This window comes from Terrapene carolina, unplaced genomic scaffold, assembly GCF_002925995.2.
Source record: "Terrapene carolina triunguis isolate 2854851 unplaced genomic scaffold, T_m_triunguis-2.0 Scaffold131, whole genome shotgun sequence".
Taxonomy (NCBI): Eukaryota; Metazoa; Chordata; order Testudines; family Emydidae; genus Terrapene; species Terrapene triunguis.
In genome coordinates, this window is record NW_020664482.1 from 25,714,581 (window position 1) to 25,738,360 (window position 23,780).

The following is a 23,780-nucleotide window of genomic DNA, read 5'->3' on the forward strand; positions in this document are numbered from 1 at the left end:
CTCGAAGTATCACCTTTAGCAAATGGTGCTTTTATCTTTGCTGCTTAGACTTGTGCATGGCTTTGATAAGAGGTACAGATGCTTTTTTATAGGGGCCCAATATAATATTTCAGAATGTATGGCACATGGTACAATACCCAGCAATGATTCATGCAGAAGCTAGTCACAAATTAAGTCTGCTTTTGTACAAAACAAAGAAAGGAAACAGAAATCACTTATGTGAAAGGAGGAGAGTTGGGACCAGTTAATGTCTATAATGCATATATATTCTATGGGCTTTTAAAAATGCAAGTTATTGATTCAATACCCTGTTTTGGCTGCTTTGGAAGTAGAGCTGGGTGACTAATAGATTTTTTGGTTCGTTGGCAATTTTGAAAAATAAAAAAATTGTTTCAGGTCAAACCAAAAACAAGGTTTCTCAAAATTTTTGGTAAATCGAGTAGTTGAAAAAATATTGTTTTAGGTCAAAACATGTTTTGTTTGACCCAAAATAAAAATGTTTCCTTTAGATATGAGGCATTCATGTTTTTTAAAATTTTAAATAAAGTTAAAAGATTTTTTAAAATGTCATTTTGAATAAAAAAAATCAAAATGGTTTCTAAAATACTGAAACAAAATGTTTCAATTTTTTTTTATTTTGAGGGTTTTTTTCAAACACCGAAACAATTCACCAAAAGCGACACAAATTCGCAAAACTTTTTAGTGTCGCCAAATCTGCATTCCTCCCCCCCACCAAAAAAAAACACAACTGTCACTTTTTGACCATTTCTACTTGTAAGTACCTCGAGGCAGGGAAAACACCTTCCTGTGCACATATATTTTGTAGGCACAATTGGGTATGAATTCTAATTGAAACCAATGGCAGCTTCAGCAATAGAAGTAAGTGATAATTTGAAACTACGCTATTCCATTCTTGGGGGCAAAATTTGCCTTTGAAACACAAATGCAACTCGGATTAAATTCAATGCAAGTAACACGCACCAATGCAAGGCAGAATGTGACAGAGTTTACATAGATATGACAGAAAAGAGCACATCAGTAGGGCTTCATTGTACAAACACTATGTGTGCTCTAAAAGCATGGTGGCAATTTTGCTGAAAATGTTGTGTATTCTAAGTAGCCGTGGTTCCCAATAAGATAACAGGCTAGGTTCATTTGTTTTTCAAAATAGCTGGAGATTGCAGATGTCCTGTCAATATTTTAACAAGGGGTGCCCACAAAATTCCATGCTCCCCCAGTCTATGAACAAACCAATGGGATCAGGGGTGGGGAGGATAGGTTGCTGCAGAGAGGAGGGGTAAAGACCCATGGGATCTATTCATTTGTTTTTCCATTTTAAAGAAAACACTTCCACATAATCATAATCAAGGATGGAGTCAACACCCTCCCGCCCTCTTTTTTGTGTTTTTGTTTGGTAAATAAACTTGCATTAAAAGCACTTTGTTGGCTATTTTTATACTTTATTGCTGAAAAAATTATACTGAGCTTATTGATAGTATAAAACAGTATTCAGCTTGTTTAATTAGAAGTGGGGAAGGATAGGGGCAGTGTGTGTGTTTGAGAGAAGGCCTTGTGAGGGAACCAGGTATATGCCACCCTGGGAACATTTTTGGAAAATAACTGACATTTAGTGTAATCAGGTACTTTCCACAGGGGAAGGTTTGTTCTTTATGAGCCCTAGGAATTGCAATACTGGACCAGCACAGTGACCCTTCTAGTCCAGTCTCTTGCAGTTGCCAGTAAAACATGCTCCAGAAAAAAGAAAAGCCCATAATAGATAATTATGGAATAACTTGCCTTTGCGAGAAGTTTCTTACCAACTCCAGAGAGAGAGGAGGGGCAGGAATTATTCGGAATGGTTAGAAAGGGGGGTGAACTCCCTAAGGGGCAGGAAAGCCATCCCAACTCTCCCTTCAGCATGGCAGGAGAATTTTAATAAGGGGTTCCTGAGAGTCCCCTCGAGCCTGCAGCTGCTAAAGATACCTGTTAATCAGTTTACAGTTAATAATTAAACCATTGCTTTGAGATAAACCAACAGCCCCAGATTAGTGCAGTGGATTGATTAAATTCCAAAGATATCAAAGTCACTGGTAAAGTTGCCAGGTTCTGGCTAAATACTATAATTGGCTGTTTTTTAAAAGATATATCCAGTGTTTATTCTTCAAAAGGAAACATGGGAAAATTCTTGCAATGGCAGAAATACGGTAATTCTGGAGGACTGACCCAGTGACTGATATCTTTGAAGGGCTTTTGCCACGTATGCTCACCACTAATCCACAGGGGTTGCTAGCCTCTCACACTCTGCTTGACATGGCTACAGCAGTACAAAAGCTTCAAATCAGCTAAACTGCATTTCTTTCGCTGAACACCTTCAGGATGGCCTCAAGTGCAAATTTCAGGTTTAGTTAATTTGTACTGAGGGCACTCAGAGGCAATATAATGAAACAATTTCTGTTTTTCAGTCTGAAAGGCAAAGGCCCAATCAGGCTCTCTCTGATGTCAGCTGTAAAATTCCCATTGCCTACTATGGTAAAAATCAATTTTCTTTATTGTCTCTTTTCCAGGAAGCCAAATCAGACTTCCCTATGTATATAAATCTATGGATACAATTCATGCTGGTGCAATAAGCCAGCACGAGGTCCTCCACACCATTTAAAGCATGCAGCTGAAGTGGAGTCCCTTAGTTTACCCATAGTGGTGTATGGATAGGTTCTCTGCACACCTGTGTGCTGAAGAGGTTTGTGTGTCAGCCTAGCACAGGCTGGTTTGGGAAGTGGCAATCGGAGGAGAATGGAGGATAGACCATACAATCTGCCACTATGTGGTCAGTTTCCCTATTACCTTATTCTAGAAGTATGGAGGGACAGCAGCTACTATATTCCAGCCCATAAACTGCGGTACTGACCACAGAAATGGGGGATCAGCATATCTGCAGCCCCTACACCCTGCTTCTTTGGGATAGTGGCTTTTGTCTCCTCAACCCCTCCAGTCCCATATCCTTTGCCCACAAAAATGTGATTAATCTGATTGTGGATGGATTACTAGGGGTGCTTTGCCTTTCAGTTGTGTGTTGCTCTGTAAATTAACAAAGCTATCTCCTCAGCCTTATCTTCATTATTCATCTATATTCTCTCACACCTTTAAATCCCAGGTACAAAAGGGAAAACTGATCCATTTTCACTTTGCACCTAAACGCATTTGCAGATTCTTCACTTGCCATTTGAATCTATGTAGGTCTTTTTATGCACTCTAACGGGAGAATAAATGAATCCTGAGAGGATGAAATTCATTTATGGTCAAAGGAAGAAGGGCTACCACAGTGTCTGTGCATTTGAGAGTTAAAGCTGCTATAACGTGAGATTCAGAAAGTTATTTGAGAGTCGACTGGATAAAAACCCATGGCAGCTGGTCATGATGCAAAAGTCTCTCACACACACTCTCTCTCTCTCTCTGTAGGAGCAAGACAGAGAATCCTCTTTTTGCAGTGCTGTATCACCCGCCACTAGTCCAAGGAATAGCATTCACTCCAGCTTCACAATGAGTTGTTTACTGGCCTTGGCTGCCTGTGAGAGCAGCCAGAAGAGAGCGGAGAAAAAGGAGAATAAACAAAATGAAATCAGGGTATGTGAGCTGTTTGGCTAAGTTTTAAAAACCAAAGTTTAAAAGCAGACTCAGGATCCCAAGCAGAGGGCTGGAGAAGGCTGGGAGAAAAGAAACTGACCACTACTTGCCATAAGAAAGCAAAGCTGAATAATTTGTCCACTAACATTGCTCTTCCTCCCAGACAGAAGACACCCCAAAACCTTTTCCTAGCTGAAGGGCCGGCATTGAAGGTAAGAGAGAGAAATAAAACTCCTGGTTAATTGGTAAGTCAGGAGCCAGATTTACTGAGACAATAAGATTTAGCAGACTGGGCTATAAAGACCTGAGAAGTGCTACCTCTCTGGAGATTGTGAACTTTATAATGATCTCCATAAACATTTGAAATTCAAACTACGTCAAACGTTTTCAGCAGGAACCTAAGGCTTTCAGAGCAAACTGAAATCTGTTCTTGCTCATTTTTATCTAAACAGTTGCACCTAGAATTTCATTATCTTTATAAAGTTTCATTTTGCAGCCAGAGGGTGTTCTATGGTGCATGCCTGAGGCAGAAATCTCTTCTTTACCCTCTTTTTTTTTTTTTTTTTATATTGGGGTGGGGGAAACACAATCACTGTAGTTGTGGAAACACAAAGTTTGAGCTTTCAGACCTGGGTATCCCCTTGCTTTACAGTTGCTAGTCTAAAACAATACTCTGCTACAAGCACACACACACACACACCGGCTGCGTCAGCCAACCAACTGCTCAGGAAATAAGCTTTATCTATTGTCGAGCAGTACTTAAGCTGCTAATTCTTAACTCTCAAGGGTGCTTTTCCTCGGCAAAGCGCGTCGGGGGAAAACACAATCAGCCCAATGACTGGTGACTAAAAACACAGAGGACGGGGCGGGATCACAGCTACTAATAATACCTTCTTATCCAATGAAAAACATTTCCTATTGAGACCCCCAAGAGTTCCCCCTGCTCTCAGATCCTGCATAGACATTGGGCCTTTTCTTACGTCCTGTTTCCTAAGGCATGATGGCTGCAACGTTCAGCAGTTTTCCTCCCCTAACAAAGGAATGGAGATAACTGCTAGTAGCCTCACATTTTAAAGGATGAACGACAATCAGTAAACAGCTAGAGCAGGGAGATTTTACTTATGGGATTAAACAAACCTTCATTTAAAAAAATGGATAAGTCTATGGACTGCCAGAGAGGAATCTGTCTGAGATCTGCTAACTAGGTAGCTGTCTGGAGGCATGATATCTCTAGCCCTGTATCTCTTGGGTAAGTTTCTATTTTTATTTATTAATTTTCTGGTTCAGTTATAAAAGTGTACAGATTTAATGTCAGCTCTGAGAATCTGATTTTAATACTTTTTAATTCACTGGGTCAGACTGATGCCTGCTGTAACCAATAGAATGATTTCACTAGAAATAATTCTAGCCCACTAGGTTTGAATTGTGGAATATTTTAGTACTAACCTAACAATACTTTTATCTGGGGAAAGATTTCATTTCTATTGCCCAAGCCATAATATTGTTTCTATGAAAGAAGTGCTAGTTTCTCACAGTGATGTAGCAACATGTTTACAGTGAAAAGATTATCTCCAAGTTTTTGGAATGCAAACTCTGCAAAACTACTTACTTGCTATGAATTATTGCAATGCAAACCATTGCAATGCACGCTATCTCCTGAAGTCAGTATGACAAATTAAGGACCTCTGTCAGAGTTGTGTTTAATTAGCTAACTAACGTGTTTCAGCTAATCCAAAAAATAGCAGCTTGTTCAATAATAAATTGTTTAGAGCATTTTTTAACATTTTGCATTCAGTATCTCAAAGATACTGTTTAACATAGGTTTAAACAAGCGAGCTCTATATTAAACAATGCTAATTTAGGCTGTCATCCTGCAAAGATTTATATGCACAGCTTTATGCACTGTGACAGTGCATACAGTTAAGCACATGCCCAAATCTTTGCAGGATCAAGGCCCTAGAAGCTATATTTCCAGAATTGAGTATAAGAGTCAAAATTTCTCATTTTGTAAAACTGTTTTATTTTAAAGAATTAAGGGGCATTCATTTGCAGCCAAATTCTGCTCCCTTTTAATCAATGGAAAAACTCCCAATAGGGATTTCAATAGGGCCATGGTTTGGCTATAAGTATATATAAAAACTTATCAAATGTAAAATTTATTAGGCATATAAGATACTTAGTTATTAAAATGTGATGCTTTTAAAAAGACAATTACAATAAAAATCCCTTAGTTTTTTCACCATCTCAAGAATGATTTGCAGCAGATACTTTTAAATAATAGTGCTGAGTTTTTCTTTAAGACCAGGCAGTTCTATAATTTATTATTACTCCAATAGATGAATACAATAGTTAGCAAAACCTAAAGGATGAGGAAGTTCAAAGCTCAGTGAGGATATCCTCTCACCCTACAATTCTTTTTCCGTCCTCCTTCTCTTACTAGTATTATGAAAGCCAAAGCAAACCTATCAGGAAGCTAACCTTACTACTTTAAAGAGTTCAAAGCTTATTAACTTAAAGAGTCCTGAAAAACATGGGGAGGGGGAAAAAGGACTCAGTGTACATTTCTTTTTACTCCTTAGAGACTAAAAATGAGACTTCTCCTGACTAGGGTATAGGTCAGTTGATAAAACCAGTGTCCTTTAAATTCTGGAGATAGAAGTTCAGAACATACAGAGAAAGTACAAATAGAACCATGCCTGAATGCAGTTACCTATTAACTTTCATTTCAGAAGATGTGGTTTGACAAGGAACACAAAGAAAATACATCAACTTGTCTCTCGTCAGGGCCGGCTCTAGGCACCAGCAAAACAAGCTGGTGCTTGGGGCGGCACATTTTTAGGGGCGGCATGGCCGGCGCCAGAATGCCGCCCCTGCCGCCCCTAAAAATGTGCCCCGGCCACCCTAGCTCACCTCCGCTGCTGCCGCTCGCGCGCCGCTGCTCGCCCTCCCTCCCAGGCTCTCAAACCTGGGAGGGAGGGGGAGATCCCGAGCGGCCGCGGCGTGCGAAACAGCTGATTCGCGCGCCGCTGCTCACCCTCCCTCCCAGGTTTGAGAGCCTGGGAGGGAGGGGGAGACTCCGAGTGGCCGCGGCGCGCGCGCTGCTTCTCCCCCTCCCGCCTAGGCTTGAGAGCCTGGGGGGAGGAGGCAGGGCTGAGGATTTGGGGAAGGGGCGGAGCTGAGGCGGGGCCGGGGGTGGGGTAAGAAAAAAACGGGGGGGATGGGGGGGGGAAGACGCGGCCAAAATTGTTTCTGCTTGGGGCGGCAAAAATCCTAGAGCCGGCCCTGTCTCTCGTCATGTTTTCTGGCAGAAGTGAGATATTAATGTTAACAGTTTCTAAGTGTTGCAGATCACAAGCAGCAGAAAAGATGCAATCCTAGCAGTAGCACTTTTTTTTTTTTTTTAGAGGCTGTGTGACATAACAGATAGAACATGGGACTAGGAATAGGAAACTTTATATTCTAGTATCTAGTACTGCCACTTTTAAGGGTATGTCTGCACTACAGAATTAGCCCAGGTTTTTACCCAGGTGTTGCTCCTAGCTCCTGTCCTATCCACCCTCAAAAACTTCTCACCCGAGAGAAGTGCTTTCAACCCTGGGTTAGAGCCCAGATTCTGCTTTCACTGGAACTAGTAACCCACCCACTTTGCAGTGAGGATGCAGGGTAAATCACTGCAGTATTGATAGTCCACCAATGCCTTGCCACAATTTCACCCGTGTGCTCAGAACAGAACTTCTCCCACAATTGACTGGGAAAGAATCAGAGCAGCTCAGCTTACCGCAGCATGAAGGATCATGGGATGTGCCCGCAGAAGTCCTAATGACACACCTGGGGGAACACAGCATCAGTGAGGACACAGTAACTTGGATGTGGTTTTACAGCGTGGTCACTCACATCCAGGCCAACTCTGCAGAGAATTCATACCCTTACATGCAGGTTGGGTCTAAGCCTGTCCCCATTGACTTCAGTGGTGCAAAACCAGACCCGCTAAGTTCTGGATCTGTTTCCAAAATAGGGAAAAACCATAAGTAAAACCCTGCCATATCTCATAGGATTAACAGCATTACAAGGTTTACTAAATGTTTGCAAAGAGCTGTCTACGTGTAAATCACTATAAAATTGCTCTGTATTTTTATTAATATTATAGGATTTCTTCAGTCAATTGACCACAATTGTCAAAGTATTTATATCCATATTCTTCCAAGTCTACTTATGTTAATTTTTTAAGATATATTTGTGTTTGTTAGAGTTCACCAAAATGTGAAATCTAGTTATAGAAGATTGCAGCCCTAGCTTGCCTGCTGGAATTTAGACCAGGTTGGTAGTGAAGAACATTCATTACCATGACGCATTGTTGGCCTTCCATACGTAAAGCAAGCTGATTAAATCAATCCAGTCCCTGGCTATTTGCATGGACAGCTGTTCACTGCCACAAATGACATTCTATTTAACTATCCCAACAGACAGACATAGGACTGAATGGGTATGGAGCTGAAATCCCCATCCATCCCCAGTGGGGTCTTACCAAGTCAAGTGGGTATAAAGGATTGCTCTGCTGCTATGCTTGTTCCATAAATAATATGACTTTAGTCTCTGGGGACATGAAGCCACCACCTTTCACAAAAGCTAAATTATTTTACTGGAAACAGAAGTTATCTATTCACCAGAGCAGACAGTGGTGGTACATGTTTTGCTCAAATGCACCATCTCCTGCATTTACTCAAGAGAGACTATGCTCTGAAAGGGTGAAGACCTATTCAGTTTCAGTAACAGTTTAGCCTGTCCTTAAATGAGAGAGCTTTCTGAATTATTTGTAGTTTTGTTTTCTAGAAAATTCAAAAACTATCTTTATCTTGGCAAGTTTGAGCAAGTGAATTTGAACAATGTTCATCAGTCATTCAACTTTAGAAATGAGTACATATGAAGGCAACAATAGCTTGCTTTTGTATCATAGGTCTTAATGAAATATACACAATATGCTTTTTCATAATACTTTAAAAAGTTATGTATGTTCACAAAGAAAGTCACATCTGAAAAGCTACTTTTTTTTAGCATTTTGGGGGTTTCACTTTGGAACCTACGGATACGGTCTTCTCTCTCAAGATGTTTTTGTTTTCAAGTTAAACATGAGTTGTATTGCATTACTCAAAAATAACACCACCTCCCCTCAAACCATGCTGTAGTTTTCCCACCATTCTCTGTCATTCGTGGAAATATGGCATCTAGAAATTGAATTATGGGAATGAAATTATGAGGTCTCTGAATCTGTGTTTTTGTAATGACAAATCATTCTAGCTTTATTCCATTATTATAGCTTTGCTCCCTGAAGGAGTAAAATGTCACAACTCTCGCTGTCTGTTAGCTTTCAGCACTGGGGGGTGTTTTCTCTTATGTATTTTCATTATAATTTATTGAATTTGTTTACAGTTTACAAAACAAAATAAAAGCCTGATTTACTGGAGAATGCTGGTTAGGAATATGACATTTTCCCTGTGAGAGGGTAAAGGTGCTTCTCTGAAAACACCAATCAAACCTCCAGGTCAGTTTACATCAGTTTTGACAAAGGTACCCGTGACATATAAGATATGGATGCCTAAGGCCCAAAACCATGTGGTAATCTAACTCCAAGAACGTGCTGAGTACCTTCAGCTCTCAGGATATGTCTAGACTGCAGTGTAAGCCCAGGGTTCAAACTCAAGCTCAAGTCTAACCCCCCTTCTGTCTATATACAAATCATGCTAATGCAGGGCTCGGTCCCAGGAGCCCACGAGTTGGAGGATCCGAGCCTGAATCAAGCTGGGACCCTGTTGCTCTGCAATGTAGACGCAGGCCCATTGGACTCATGATCTGGGAGTCCACCAGACGTATCTCACAATCCCACAGGCCAACTTTCTTTGTCTTCTGGACAATCAAGTTTGATGGACAGTCAATTTTCCCCCCACACTGCACCATAAACAAAGAGCTAGTGCAGCCATATTTTGGGAGGGCACTAGGAAGTCTTGGATATGGGTTGTTGGACTCAGGCCCGCATAATGCAGTGTAGATGCTGGAGCCTCATGTTGGGACCCCAGGTTCAACAATTCCTAACTTGTAATTACAAATGAATGTAGACTCTCAAGCTCTGGGTTAACAAACCCAGGGTCTCCTAACTCAAGTTCTACTAACCTTGAGTTTACATTGCAGTGTAAACATACCCAAAAATAGTCAGCTCCTTAGCTAGTACAAAGCAGCACCGTTCCAGTGCAGTAAATGGTAATATAGTATAGACCTGTTTACGCGCGAATCTGCTTAACGCGCAGTAGCGCCATGCCTCCCAGTGCTACCTATTTAACACGCGAGACTCGTTAACACGTGGTACAGGAACTTGCTATGTAGTGCTACAGATTTGCTCACTAACTCACTGACATAGAAATCGACAGGAAGTGCGGAGCAGAAACATGTTGTACGTCTTTATCACCGATGGGAGGGGAGGGGGGAAGGGGCAGCAACATTAAAGCGCTGCCCTGGCAAAGGACCCTCCTTAAAGCACTGCCACGGCAGCGCTTTAACGTTGGACCCTACCAGCAGGGCTGCCGATGGGGAAGCAAAAAGGGCGCTTTAAGGTCAATCCTTTGCCGCGGCAGCGCTGGGCCGCCGACGGGGTGTGTGTGTGTGTGTGTGTGTGGCCGCGGCAAAGGACCCTGCAGTGCTTTAAGGTCCCTGCCCCTTTAGCCCCCCCCCCCCTCGGCCGCCGACGGGCGGGGGGGGGCGCAAAGGGAGCAGCTGTCCCGGAGCCGGCGATTTATAAGGGCCTGGGGCTCCAGACGTCGCTACCACAGCAACGGTATCCGGAGCCCCTGGCCCTTTAAATCACCATGGGAACCCCAGGCGGCCTGGAAGGGTTGGCCGGGGGATGCTGACCCCCTAGCTCTGCCCTTTCTGCCCAAGGCCCCGCCCCTTCTGGGGGCCAGAGCCACCCCCGCTCTGTACTGGTAAGTGCCCTGAGTTACTTTCACCCCGTGTAGTAATAATAATGTTTTTATTAGATTACACATTTGAATTTATATTCTTGCAAAGCGCCGTTAACAGCTAGGCCTGCAGTATGTGGGACGCTGTGAGTACGTATGTAATCCTAGATAATTATACATGTATATATAGATATCTTAAGATATTTCAGCATGGCCCTCTTAACCCGCAGTGCGTTAACACGTGGTCGTGGCAGCTTGACTCCCGACATCTGCGCGTAAACGGGTCTGTACTGTACGTCCATTCATTCCAGCTGAGGATCTGGTCCATAGACTTTAATGGGAGTTGCGGGTGTTCAGCACCTTCCAGGATCAGGGCCTTTGAGAGAGGAAAGCCTTATTATATCAATAAGATCACCTACCAAACCAGTGCAGGGTGCACATCCTGCAAGATCTGGAGCACTCCTGTGGGATGCTGAGTGCTCTCAACTCCCACTGACTTCAGTGGGGGAGGAATGAACTCAGCGCCTCAAAGGAGATCAAACCTATAATCCCCTCACCACAGAGTTTTATAGCTGCAAAAGCCTGAGACTCATTTGTATTCTGATGGAGGTGAGTGAAACTTCACTGAAGCTGGTGGGCATAAGACACCATTCATTCAGGATAAATGTAAGATGCAGCTATGCTCTTTTTTACAGTAAGATAGATGAAAGTGTAGGAGCCACTTCCCAAAACACAGGCCAGATGCAAGGCTGGTCAGAAATTTGACTTATTGGGCAGTGGGGTTTTACTGGGAATTATTTGATAGAGGTGTGCATGTGAGAGCAGAAGCACCCAGAGAACATGCAGAGAAGCAGGCCAAAAGCCAAGCAAGACAGCAAGAGAAGCACTGAAAACATGGCTGAGAGAGAAATCCAAAAGAGAGAGGGAACTTTTTGTGCAGAGTGCTGGCTGGAAAGAGACTTTGAATTTTGAGCAAAGAAACTCCCTCCTGTTTGATTCTCCTTGTGTTCAGGGAAATAGGACTTTGTACATTCTTTGTAAATAAATAGAATTGCATCAAAGAAATACCTGACCCCAACATCAATTTCTCCTTCTAATGGAAACAACCTGCTAAACTCCAAACATTAGCTAACTGCTTAGGTCACAAGCATAACAGGGTTTTTTAAAGAATTTTTCACTGATTGTTTTCTGTATTGCATTCTCTATTGGATTTTCCAGATTTTGCATGGTCTAGTGCTATGCTGGCAAACAGCAGCACTATATTAGATCTGGGTATACCAGTGTAAAGAGAGATCCACCCAGTAAGAGACTTGGGCATGAAAAAAGACACATGCAAAATGACAGTCTCAGTCTTCAGAAATCATATTGAGGTTCCTTTGAAAGTTAGGCCCAAAAGGTTGAGTTCTCTTTATACTAATAATAATCCATTAATATATATGAATTGAGGGTCAAGTTTACCACATCGATGTACACACACATTATGGTGACAGTTTGAAATATCTACTGGAAGGTAGCTCTAATCTTAGAATAGGTTAGGGGATGAGGGGTTTGGAAAGAAGGCATTTTCAGTGAAAAGGAAAAAAAAAAAAGTATCTTGCCCTGAAGGTTAGCATATGATCATTGGTTAGGTCAGTTCACCATTCCTCTAAGGAAAACGTTTTAGTGAGCTAAACACAAAACAGATACAGCACAGGGAAGTCGCCATGCACAGGAAACGCCTTGGAGCTCTCCAAGGACTGTTAGAAGAATCAACAACAGTGCTGATCAATCCAAAAGGAAACAAAGCGTGATCCTTTAGGATTATAACTTATATAGATCAGGTTTCCCTTTCCACATTCAGTGAAGAAGAATCTCTAGGAAGAACAGCCTTAATCCTGGCTCCTGTTTTGGCCACTTTATACTCCTCTGCTAGTGCAAAAAGGAGCTGTAGAACCCTGGGTGCAGGTTGGGGAAGAGGAGGGGTTGCCTCCCCAAACGGAGGCAATGCGTGGGGGGCACATAGGGTTACATGCCACTGCTCCCTCTCCCAACTGCTGCGAGTGCTGGGGGCTAGGACAGCTCAGTGGGGACACTCCAGGCAGGCCCAGCCATCCCTATGGGGTGGGACCCGCTTGTTCACCAACACCCCTCCCCCCGCCCCACAAGCTGGGCCCTAGCAGGACACTAGCCTTGCTCCCCACTTACTCGGATTGGTGTGCAGCCCTTTGTCAGGCAGCCACAGGCCAGCGATGGCAGCGGCAGGGTCCTGGGAGGAGGGGCAGGGCTTGTCTCCAAGGTGACCAAGCCCCACACCATGTCTGCATCCAGCCATAGCCCTGGCCAAGGCCCCAGGGTTCATGCAGAGCCACCGCGGGTGGGCAGTGCAGGCGCTGGGCCATCATGGGCAGTGGGAGTTGGGACACCGCCCAGAACCACCATAGTTTCTCCTATCCCACCCCTACTGTGGGAGAGGCCAAGAGAAAGGGGGTGTGGCCAAGGTGAGGCTACCCCTGGCTGCTAGAAGGGCCTGTTGGGACCCAGGATTATGCCAACGGTTCAGTTTGCCCCAGATCTGGAGTAGCCTAAAACTTTGCTTTCTGTCTAATGCATTTCCTCTGGTATCGACAGCACTTAAACATGATGAAATCCTGGCCCTATTGAAGTCAATTGGCTTTTTGCTACTGACGTCAGTGAAGCCAGGATTTCACCAATTATTTCAGCCTCAACACCCATGAGGTAAGTAGCATTTGTGCTAATAAATATGGGAAAATTAAGATAATATAGGTGCTGAAGATACACAGCAAGTCAGTGCCAGAGCCATGAAAGAAAGCCTGACTCCTTCCCTTATTCTAAGGCACTAGAAAACTCTCCCTTTCACTGTAACCTACATGTCATCTTCCTAACAGTAAATTGCTTTGTTAAAATACGCATGTTTGTGTGTGGGAAGATCTTGTTTGGCTCTTTGGAGTGAGAGGCTTTAAAGGGACAACTTAAAAGTCACACACTATCTGAATAGATTTTCCTACTATTGTCACAGATAACACCTAGGATTACTAGAGTTGCAAGATTAGGAAAAAAGTCTCTTTTCTGCTTTCAGTTACTTTGTACATTTAACAGCACTTTGTTTATAGACAGTTTAATTGTTTCCTGTTGTCAGTCAACCAGTTTCTTCTGTTCGTACGGCTTTTTCACACATCAACAGGAAACAGAAAAAAAACTTTTGAAAATAGGAAGATGTAGTGCCTGAATCTAATTCTAGATTAACCTTATTTCAAATAAATGTCCAATTAAAAATAAATAAATGCTGTTTCCTCTACCAGTAGTCAATGGAGTCAGTGAATACCTACTCCTGCTGTGTGACAGGGGGCAACCTTTTGTGACCCTGCTCCATGTTATGTGACTGAGGCCAGGAAATAAAGATCAGTCTTTTACCGGCACTTGTCTCATATCTTTACAATACTGCCAGACCTGAGCGGTCAAAAATCATGAGTTCCCGAAAAGCAGATTTGTCTGAGCCTTTAGACTGCACTTAGATCATGTTTTCAGGCTCTCTCTCCAAAACTATAAGCAGGGACATCATTTGCTAAAGGCAAGGGGGAAGTTGTCTTCCCTCCCCCAACTTTTCATAGGTCTATATGCTCCATTATCTCTTCCACTTTTTGCACACCCTTTTCCCCCCTCAATTTTGGATGACATCATTAGGAAAGCAATAATTGCCTAGTTTCTCATTTGTGATCCTCTTTGGGACAGAGGACACCCTATATGCGGATACTACTTTGCTCCTACCTCAGAATTTTTCTGAAATGACCCCCCTAACCATAAGGGCAAATATCTATATTGCTATAGATATAGATATATAGATATATTTAATGAAAGAGTAATGTAAGCCTATGCTGGGGCTTTAAGACAAAAATCAACATATATTGCAAGACTCACAAAGTCGTGTGAGCTGGGCTTTATTACTATCCCAAATGCTAGCTGGCATTCTGAATTCAGGGTTGTTAATTTTTTAATTTAAACCTTGTAAGACATTAAAAATGCTTGATAACTAGATGCTACCATGACAGGTCCATTAGAAGTACCTTAGATTTGTCACACAATCTCATTTTGCATTTAGAAAACAAACCATATCTGTAGAGTCTGTATTTACAGAGATGTGTTCCACTCTCATATCAGTAGTTTTCATGCAAGTCTAGAAGAATCTACATCTTGCAGCCCTTATGCAGGATTATGCCCTAATAAATCTGAAGAAAAACTAAAACTGTCTTTAGAACAAAATAAATTCCCATCCAAAATCTCTACCTAATCCAAGTAACCTTAGACATAGACAAAAGGAAGAAAATTCCAAATCAGTGATTATAGCGACTTTGAACTTAACTCATCTCACTAGGCTTCGGCAGACACGATGCATAAGACATGTTTTAGTGCAGTGTGTAGTGTTACACACTGTGGAGCCATATTTTTACATTCTATCAACTGGATGCACAATAATGATGCAAAAGCCTTTTCATGCATACCACTCTTGCCAAGAGTAGGAAAAATTGTCATGCTGTGTGTAAGGACAATACATAATGGTCTACTACTGGGGCAGAGGCTGTTTGTACTGAATCATACAGCCAAGGCCCCATGACCCTTAGATCCCTGCCTCTTTGGTCATGGAAGGTCTGTACGCTAGTCTATTTGCATGAGGAAATCCAGAGCAGTTCTGTCGCATCACCTCCTGGCCTATGGCTTTTCTGTCATCCACACAGGTACAACCATCTTCCAAAATTTGATCCTATTTGTGTAACACTATTTTGTGTCATGAAGTGCATTAAGCACAATAATTCCATCAGAATTTTGAAAGGTTTTGATTTTGTCAATCTGAGTCAAACTAAGAAAATCAACAAGCCATGTAATTTTATTTACCCACACGACCTCTTAAATGTTCATGCTCACAAAGTTCAATTCACTTTACATCTCCACTAAGTTAGTATAAAAAGCAAGGGAAAGCAACAAATGTATTGAGAAGATGTGAATTGTAAGTTTCGATTCCAAAGTTGTTTTGCAAAGTAAAAGTGATCCAATTAATGTATATTTTATGTATAACATATAAAACAGACATATAGCACTGGAAGGGACAAGAGGTCCATCTCCAACTGTTCTGAGGGGGACTGAAGTATACCTAGAATTAAGGTTGCCAACTTCGTAATATTTGAAAGCCAGACACTCCATCAGGAGTTCTGGAACCTCCTCTGTGGTGCATCTTGCCTGCCCTGAGGCCCCCTCCCCTTCCTCGGTCCTCTTTCCTCTTCCTGGGTCAGGAGGGACTCGCCTGCGGAGCCACTGCTGGGAGCGGTAGCTGCCCAATGTAGGTAGGAGGCAGCTTTGGCTGAGTAGGGGCTGGTGTGGGTGATGACCCGGCGCCTCCCTGCCCACAGTAACTGGACTTTGAGTGTCCGGTCAGTAGATCTGAGTGGACACCGTCAGGTCCCCTTTTTGACCAGACTTTCTGGTAAAAAACCAGGCACCTGGTCACCCTATCTAGAATGTTTAGGTATACTTACAGTTAGCACTGAGTTCATACTGTATTATACTGGGCTTCCAATGGCTAACATGTAGGGAAAGAGACATGTCAATAGCAACAAAAAGAAGGCAGCTTCATGAATAAAACAAGACGAGCTCAGTTTCTTTCCTTTTTTTTTGGAACAGTTCATTTATTGTGTGTCAAGAGCAATATTTTCAGTGCAAATATACTTCTTTTCCAAATTAAAAGCTCTTAGGATGCCAAGTAAATATATTTGATAATTACAGTGCCCCGAGAAGCTACGACATGCAAATTATGAGTGTCATAGCGCGTAAGGACAATGGAGTCAGAAACAAAGGGATCATGTATTTTAGGAAGGACAAGAGATTTCCTTAATTTTCACTGCATGGCAGGTGAAAGTGATCCCTGTAACACATGAGAACTGAGTGAGAGCAAGCTTGACTGTCAATTATCTGTTGCGACACTGCTGGCTTCACCCTCAGTGGGGCTGAACTGGCGTAACTGACAAAAGATGTAGAGTCACGTGAAGCTCCCCCTTCACATTAGATGTAATGCTCACAGTAATTCACTACTCTAGTGTAAAAGCACTTTTCTATATTCCATTATGGCATCACGTCTAATAACTGCTGAACTAGAATTTGTACATTCTGTACAGCGGACAATGAATCTAAAGATCTGGCCTGCCTGAAAAACAGAATTCTAAGTTATTTTGTTTATTTGATGTGCACTGAACTTGGCATGTTAAAAACGTGAAACTAAATCTTCTTAATCTTTCCCAACAGAGTGATAATTGTGGTGAGCATGATAGGCAGGGAAAATTTGCTGTTGATTTAATTCTGGTTAGAGAGAAGGAGAATGTATCTAATATTTAAAGCATTAAAATTATAGACCCTGACACCTTGTAATTCCAAGTGAATGACTCAGTTTGAGTAATTTGTCAGCTTGTTTAACCACCTTAGTGTTAGATAGATAAACAACATGGACTCATATTTTCAAGATCATAACCTAGTTTGAACAATAGTTGGTAGATAATTCTCAGACTGATGCACCAGGAAAGTGAAATTTGTCCATGTGACTCCTTGTTAAATGAAAAAAAAAAAAATTAAATGATCCAGCATCTTTTCTCCAGAGCACTGGAGCTGCATTGTATGCAGCTCAGACTGCTGGCACATAACGTAGCTTGATTGTGAATAACAATGGTAAATATTTCAAAATACCCTTTAAATATGCAAGTCTTTGTTTCTGAATGCACAGTTTGGGGCTGCCAAAATGCAGGACCACATGCACAAATTGGGAAAATTGAATATCCAACTATCTGATGTAAGTTTTGGGTGAGTAGAAACATAGGTTCCCAAAATTGTGCCCTCCAAAATTTGGACACATATGGAGCCTCCGTTGAGGCCACATGGAAAATCTGGCTCTCAATGAGGAAAAAAAAGAAATCTACTTATGCAAGTTAAATTTCAACATAAACATTAGAGATTGCTTCTGATGGAGATAAAGTGCAGTCTGTTTATGTACAGTATGTGGGTTAGAAGCCAAGAAGTTAATATAGTAGACTGAGGTTTAAGTTATGAGGCAAACCATCCCTGTTGGAACTACATATATTTGTGAACCTGGTTACTTATTGCCTTAAAGGCAGGCAAAATATAAAACCTATACAAATTCATTTGATATAGATTTAGCCAGCTAAATGTGTAGGTCAACCTCTGATTATTTTTAGATTACTTCACAATTAAAGCAAGTGCATTTTTGCATAGCTTAGTAGCACCTCTTCCAAAACGAATCTCTGTGGAATTTTCTTCTGTGTTCTGTTTCCTACTGGTTGGCAATGAAATTCAATTTGTCATGAATTTAGTAAGGCAGACATTGAAATAGTGAAAGAGAGACAATGTGTGGATTACAAAGCTGAGAGATACCAGAAGAGCATTTTGCCCCCTACATTTTTTTTATAAAGACAGTTCACATAAGGAAGCATCTGTTTGTGCTGTAGAAAACATCTGAATGTTGGCTTTGATATCATTTGTCATGCCACACAGCCAACAACTATCAGATTAAGATATGTCTTCTTCTGATTTGAATGTGTGTTAACCAGGATCCTCATAGCAACTGCGCATCTCAAACATAAGTAAAGATAAAGAAGTTTACTGAACATTGTTTAAAAGCGTGTGCCAAAAACTGCCAGGAGACCACAAGCTGAATTCAGACAGAGCAGTGCACATACAGTTAGCAATTGCTAGAAAGCCCATGAATAAATGGGGCAGCCTGGGATAGAAGTTTTTTGCCCCAATCCTGGCTCCTCCAGAACTTAGAGAGAGGCTGTTGTGTAAGCCCTCTGTGACACAGGTGCAGTTCCAAGGTAACGCTTAGAGATCATGGCCATGGTCCATCTGATCTGACTTCACACTAACTCCTATGCACCTACTTATACATAGATTGGTGCTCTTAGCAGGAATAGTCTCTAATGGACAAGGCAGGGCACTGATCAGACAACTGGCACATAATGCTGCTTTTGCAGTGCCTACAGTACATGTACGGTTTTCTGGTCACTCCTAGATTGGGCCAGAATTCATGTCTGTCGTTTGGTGAAGTTTTGTGATGAGGAAAATGAGAAGTTTCTGTTCTTTTCATTGTAGTAGAGTAGGTTTTAGTAAAGTTTTGAGCAATGGACATTTTACAGTTGGCTTACAGATAACTTGCATGCAAGAAATATTGTCTGAGAATGTAACTTTTTCCACTGGGAATACAATACAGAAAACACTTGATTTTACTAGTTAGACAATATGCATCCAATTATCCTGATTCAATCCATGCTTCATTTCAATTAGTAGTTTGCTTACATATTCTAATTTCAAAAGTGTTTTCAATTATTTCAGAGAATCATAATGTATCCAATACCACCTAAAATTTGCTATTTAATGTATATTGCCACAAGATCTCTTTTTGATGCAGCTCCACCTCCGAACTAGTGGTTCCATCTGTCAAAAATGCTCTATAGTTTTACCTACCAGGTCAGTTGTTAGATCACAGAAAACAAGCTTTACATTCTCTATTTGGTTTGCTATATTTTTACAGTGCAGACGCTCCTCCTGCAGTTGTCTGACCTTGTCCCACTTTCTCCAGAGATACAGCCATGCCCAAAAAATTATTCTCTCTCTAATCTGAGAAACTTTCTGATTGCTTCTTTGTACAGGCCTTAAAAATAGACTCAAGATAGAACAGTTAATGAGGGTACCTCAAAAGGGTTCCAAGTATTTAGTTCCAATAAGTGTAAAAAACCAAATGCTTATCAGAACTATCCAAATCTCTAGAGCCTGCTAAATTGGGTTGGAAGTCTCATGAGACCAGATTTTCTATGGGATTTCCAATACTTCCTGTTCTGATCCTAGTCAAAGACCAGAAGTGAAAAAGGAGCTTTTTGGAAAAGCTTCACTAGAACCCTTTTCTAAGGAATACAGTTTAATCATCAAAACACTTCATGAAATCATGTTTTTGCCAAAATCTTGTTTGAGAAAAAACTAAAGAGTTCTAAACAATTTCAGAATGTCCCTTTTTGGCCTTTTCAGAATGAAATGTTTTAATTTTTTTAAATGACTGTTTCAGTTATTTAAGTATAATTGATTTTTTTTAAACAAATGCAAATCAAAACAAAATGTTTCAACTTGTAACTAAATATTTTTCAGAATTTTCTTTCACAGAGAAATTCAAAATGTTGGGATTTCGTTCTTAATCGGAAAAATGACAAATGTCAAAATCCTTCACAAAATGGAATTTCCATTCTCTGCATAGCTCCAAGAGCTTATCTGAACATTTCAGATTTTTATTTGGTTCTAGCTATGGGTGATGTGTTAGGGTTAGGTTTTTTGGTTTTGTTTCCCAAACCTGATGGTCCATTCCTATTTAAGATTTTAGGAGGAGATTTATTTCAAGAAGTTGCCAACTCTGACTGAAGCTATTCTGGGAGATCCCCCCCCCCAACATGACAATGTCATTTTCTTAAAATATCCTATTAAAATCTCACGGATTGCTTTCAATAGTCACCGGGAGATTGATGCCGATTCCAGGAGACTCCAGGCCAATCCTGGAGGATTGGCAATCCCATTCAAGGCACAAATGTAAATTAGGCACCCAACTCCTATAGACTTTCAGTAAGAATCTGGATGCTTAACTGGCCTTTGTGACAAACTCTCCCTCCTGATGTATTTCCAGATCATTTCATATTTCTTGGTTTAGTATATAAGAAAATATATTGTAAACCAAATACTACCATTATCACAACATTTCTAAAATAAAATAAAGATACCTACTCCATGATACCTACCTATGGGATGTATCTTTAAGAAAACATACCTGATAAACATTTAAAAACCCTGAACATCTACAGCGGTAAGAATATGCTCAATAACATGTGAAAGTGGTGGTGGTGGGGAAAAGGGGCTGTGTGTTTTCATGTACAGAAATTTTAAATGATAGTTGGGTTGCAGAACTGACGGTTTGTGTCTTCCTCAGGATGACAGGACATCACAAATATGAGGCACCAGAGCTTCAAGCCACAACATTAGAATTCTTAAGGAAGAGTGCGCTCACTAACTTATTTTATGGATGCCACTGAATTCAGCTTTGAAGGGCTCCAAAAGCACGTCACAGACCTGGAATGGGAAACCACAGCAATAATCATACCTGTTTGACAGATGATTCCTTTAAATACAACCTGTATGGGGCCGTATACAGCGTGGTATTCATCCTTGGCTTGATCACAAACTGTGCCTCTTTGTTTGTTTTCTGCTGTCGAATGAAAATGCGAAGCGAGACAACTATTTTCATGACAAACCTTGCCGTCTCTGACTTGCTCTTTGTATTCACTTTGCCTTTTAAAATATTTTATAATTTCAACAGGCACTGGCCTTTTGGGGACACTCTGTGCAAGATTTCAGGGACTGCATTTCTCACCAACATATATGGCAGTATGCTGTTCCTCACCTGCATTAGTGTCAACCGTTTCCTGGCTATTGTCTACCCATTCAGATCTCGTACCATTCGGACAAGGAGAAATTCAGCCATTGTGTGTGCAGGAGTCTGGATACTAGTCCTCAGTGGAGGAATTTTAGCTTCATTGTTCTCCACAACCAACGTCTCTAGCACTAGCACAACCTGCTTTGAGGGTTTTTCCAAAATTGTTTGGAAGACCTATTTGTCTAAGATCACTATATTTATTGAAGTGGTAGGATTCATAATTCCTTTGCTAATCAACCTCACATGCTCTTCACTGGTTCTGAGGACTCTCCGGAAACCTGCTACATTATCTCAGATTGGGACAAACAAAGAGAAAGTACTAAAGATGATTATTGTGCATGTGGCCATTTTTGTAGTATGCTTTGTGCCCTACAATTCCATACTTTTCTTATATGCTCTTGTGCGATCTCAAGCCATAGCAAACTGCTCTTTGGAGAGATTTGCTAGGACAATGTACCCAATCACATTATGCATTGCAACAATGAATTGCTGCTTTGACCCCTTCATTTACTACTTCACATCAGAATCTTTTCAAAAGTCTTTCAATATACACCCCCAAATACAAATGGACTCCATTTCCAAGACTGAAACACCTCTAACAATGAAGACTGCACTGCCTGCAATACAGGAGGAAGTGAATGACCAGGCTATTACAAATGGAGGTGATCCAACTGCTGAATCACATTTCTAATGGCTTGTCTACATATAGAGTTATTCCTGATTAACTATCCCTGATTCACTCCCAGGGATGAAAGTAGGCCGGTACGGGCTGGTATGATGTACCAGTAAGAAGCCGGTACCGGCCCGTATGCAGCCGACCTTAAAGCGCTGCCATGGCAGTGCTTTAACGTCGCTGCCCCTTTTGCCCCCCCATCGGCAGCCCTGCCAGAAGGGACCCTATCGGCAGGGCCACCGACGGGAGGGGCAAAAGGGGCAGCTGCCCCGGGGCTGGTGATTTAAAAGGGCCTGGGGCTCCTGGCCGCCGATACCGTGTGAGCGGCCAGAGCCCTTTTAAATCGCCGCTGGAGCCCCGGGCGGCCCAGGCCAGGCAGCACAGATGGGCTGGCTGAGGGAGGCTGACGCCCTGCCCCTTCCGCAGGCCCAGAGCCAGGCCCCCATACTGGTAAGTGTTTAATATTACTTTCACCCTTGTTCACTCCACATATGGATATTCTTATTCCAGAATAAGAGTGTCTTGTTCCTATTTAGCTTAACTCACTTGAATTTAGCTTTCAAAGTGTCCACACGTGGAGTTAATCGGAGATTTCTCCATGTGTAGATAAGCCCATCAGATAACAGGTTTCTCAGTTTTGAGAACTCAAGATATGTAAGTCAAGGTAGATCTCTCTCTGGAGATTATTTATGGAGAGAATGGAGCGGATTCTTGCATTGAATGATGCCAACATTTGGTATGTTTTCCTAGGATTAAACATGGGACCAGTCAGGAAATATAAAAACTTTATCTTACTTTAGAAATCTCAGTCAATTTTTTCCTGCCTTCTGAAAATACAGGATATGTTAAGTCAATTTCACACATATGTATGTTTTCTTTCAAACATATAATAAAAAATTTCAGCTTTACTATGAGTGTATGTTCTGGGTTTACTAGATACAGGGTTCTTTTTAAATGAGAGTAGGTATGGGTTGGTTTGGAGCTTAATTAGTTCTCTTACAGAATGCAGGAAATGGTTGTTTGTTGTACTAATAATAGGAAAGAGCAAATAATTAAAGGACTTTGATATACAAAGTCACCTGCAAGATGCTGTATTCTTTTGAGCTGCATGATTAAGTTAGCTTTCAATTGATTTTAGCACTGTATTAAACACCAACTGTAGATAAAAGAAAAAGCATATTACAGCATTGTTAAGACTGGTGTTTCTACAGCCCATGATGTTACTGCAAAGTACAGGGCCAGTCCTTACTCAGCACAGTCAGCTCAAAGCAAGGATCTGATCCCACAAAGTTCTTGCTCCAGCAACTCTCTTAATAACATTAATAATACACATTTTCTGGTTGATGGTGTAAGTCTTTTTCTAATTCAGAGCTATCAGGGATAAAAACAGTGAGACCACAATGAACTGAAGAGAGAGACTTCCATTTAACCATTTGTTTTAATTCTCACATGTTGAATCTCCTGTGACATTTCAAGCAACCCATTAGGTCTAATTACGTCTTGAAATGGTTGGAGTTTAAATGCTTACTTACTAAGTGGATTGCAAAAAAAAAATAATTCACTTTGAAAATAATATTTATTTAGCACTACCATTGTTTTCAATGAAAGAGAAACAGCCATACACTGAGCAAGACAAAGAAAGATCTTGTAGTTCAACATATTTTAGCTCTTAAATAACTACAGCACCTGACTTCTGGCACTCAGGTACAGAATGGCTATATGATAAATTCCCGATACACAATCTCACAGTCAAAATGATAGAGTGGCCAAACCTTGATAGCTTGGCTTTGCATTATTGCCATCTTGACTAGAAACTAACCTCTCGTACTGGGATTTACTGCTGCATAAGTGTCAGGGCAACAATGGGCAGTCAGCATTTCCAGACAAGAAAGAAAACATGACAACAAGGAGAAAGGATTCTAGCCACTTGGGGGTGTAAGTCAATAGCTGGAACAGGTGGCGGGGCAGGGTACACCAGCATTGCCCTGGTGAACACTCTTTGATGCTTTGAGAAATACAG

General features: G+C 41.4%; 1 protein-coding gene across 3 annotated transcripts; it reads left to right on the forward strand.

The window, feature by feature from the left end:
* Nucleotides 1-3,461: 3,461 nt before the first annotated feature.
* Nucleotides 3,462-22,051, forward strand: LPAR4 (lysophosphatidic acid receptor 4). 3 transcript variants are annotated; one of them, XM_029911849.1, is made up of 2 exons: nucleotides 3,462-3,833; nucleotides 20,584-22,051. In XM_029911849.1, exon 2 carries the CDS (start codon nucleotides 20,729-20,731, stop codon nucleotides 21,776-21,778), a length of 1,050 nt encoding a protein of 349 aa, XP_029767709.1. In that variant the 5' UTR covers nucleotides 3,462-3,833; nucleotides 20,584-20,728; the 3' UTR covers nucleotides 21,779-22,051. The 3 variants fall into 3 exon arrangements, with proteins under 3 accessions (XP_029767709.1, XP_029767710.1, XP_024060541.1); XM_029911850.1 differs by having other exon boundaries at nucleotides 3,462-3,621; XM_024204773.3 differs by lacking the exon at nucleotides 3,462-3,833 and adding an exon at nucleotides 4,618-4,870.
* The last annotated feature ends 1,729 nt before the right edge of the window (nucleotides 22,052-23,780 follow it).

Excerpts from the sequence above, each read along its gene's own strand:
- LPAR4 (XM_029911849.1), top strand. The coding sequence starts at position 20,729 with ATGGGAAACCACAGCAATAATCATACCTGTTTGACAGATGATTCCTTT.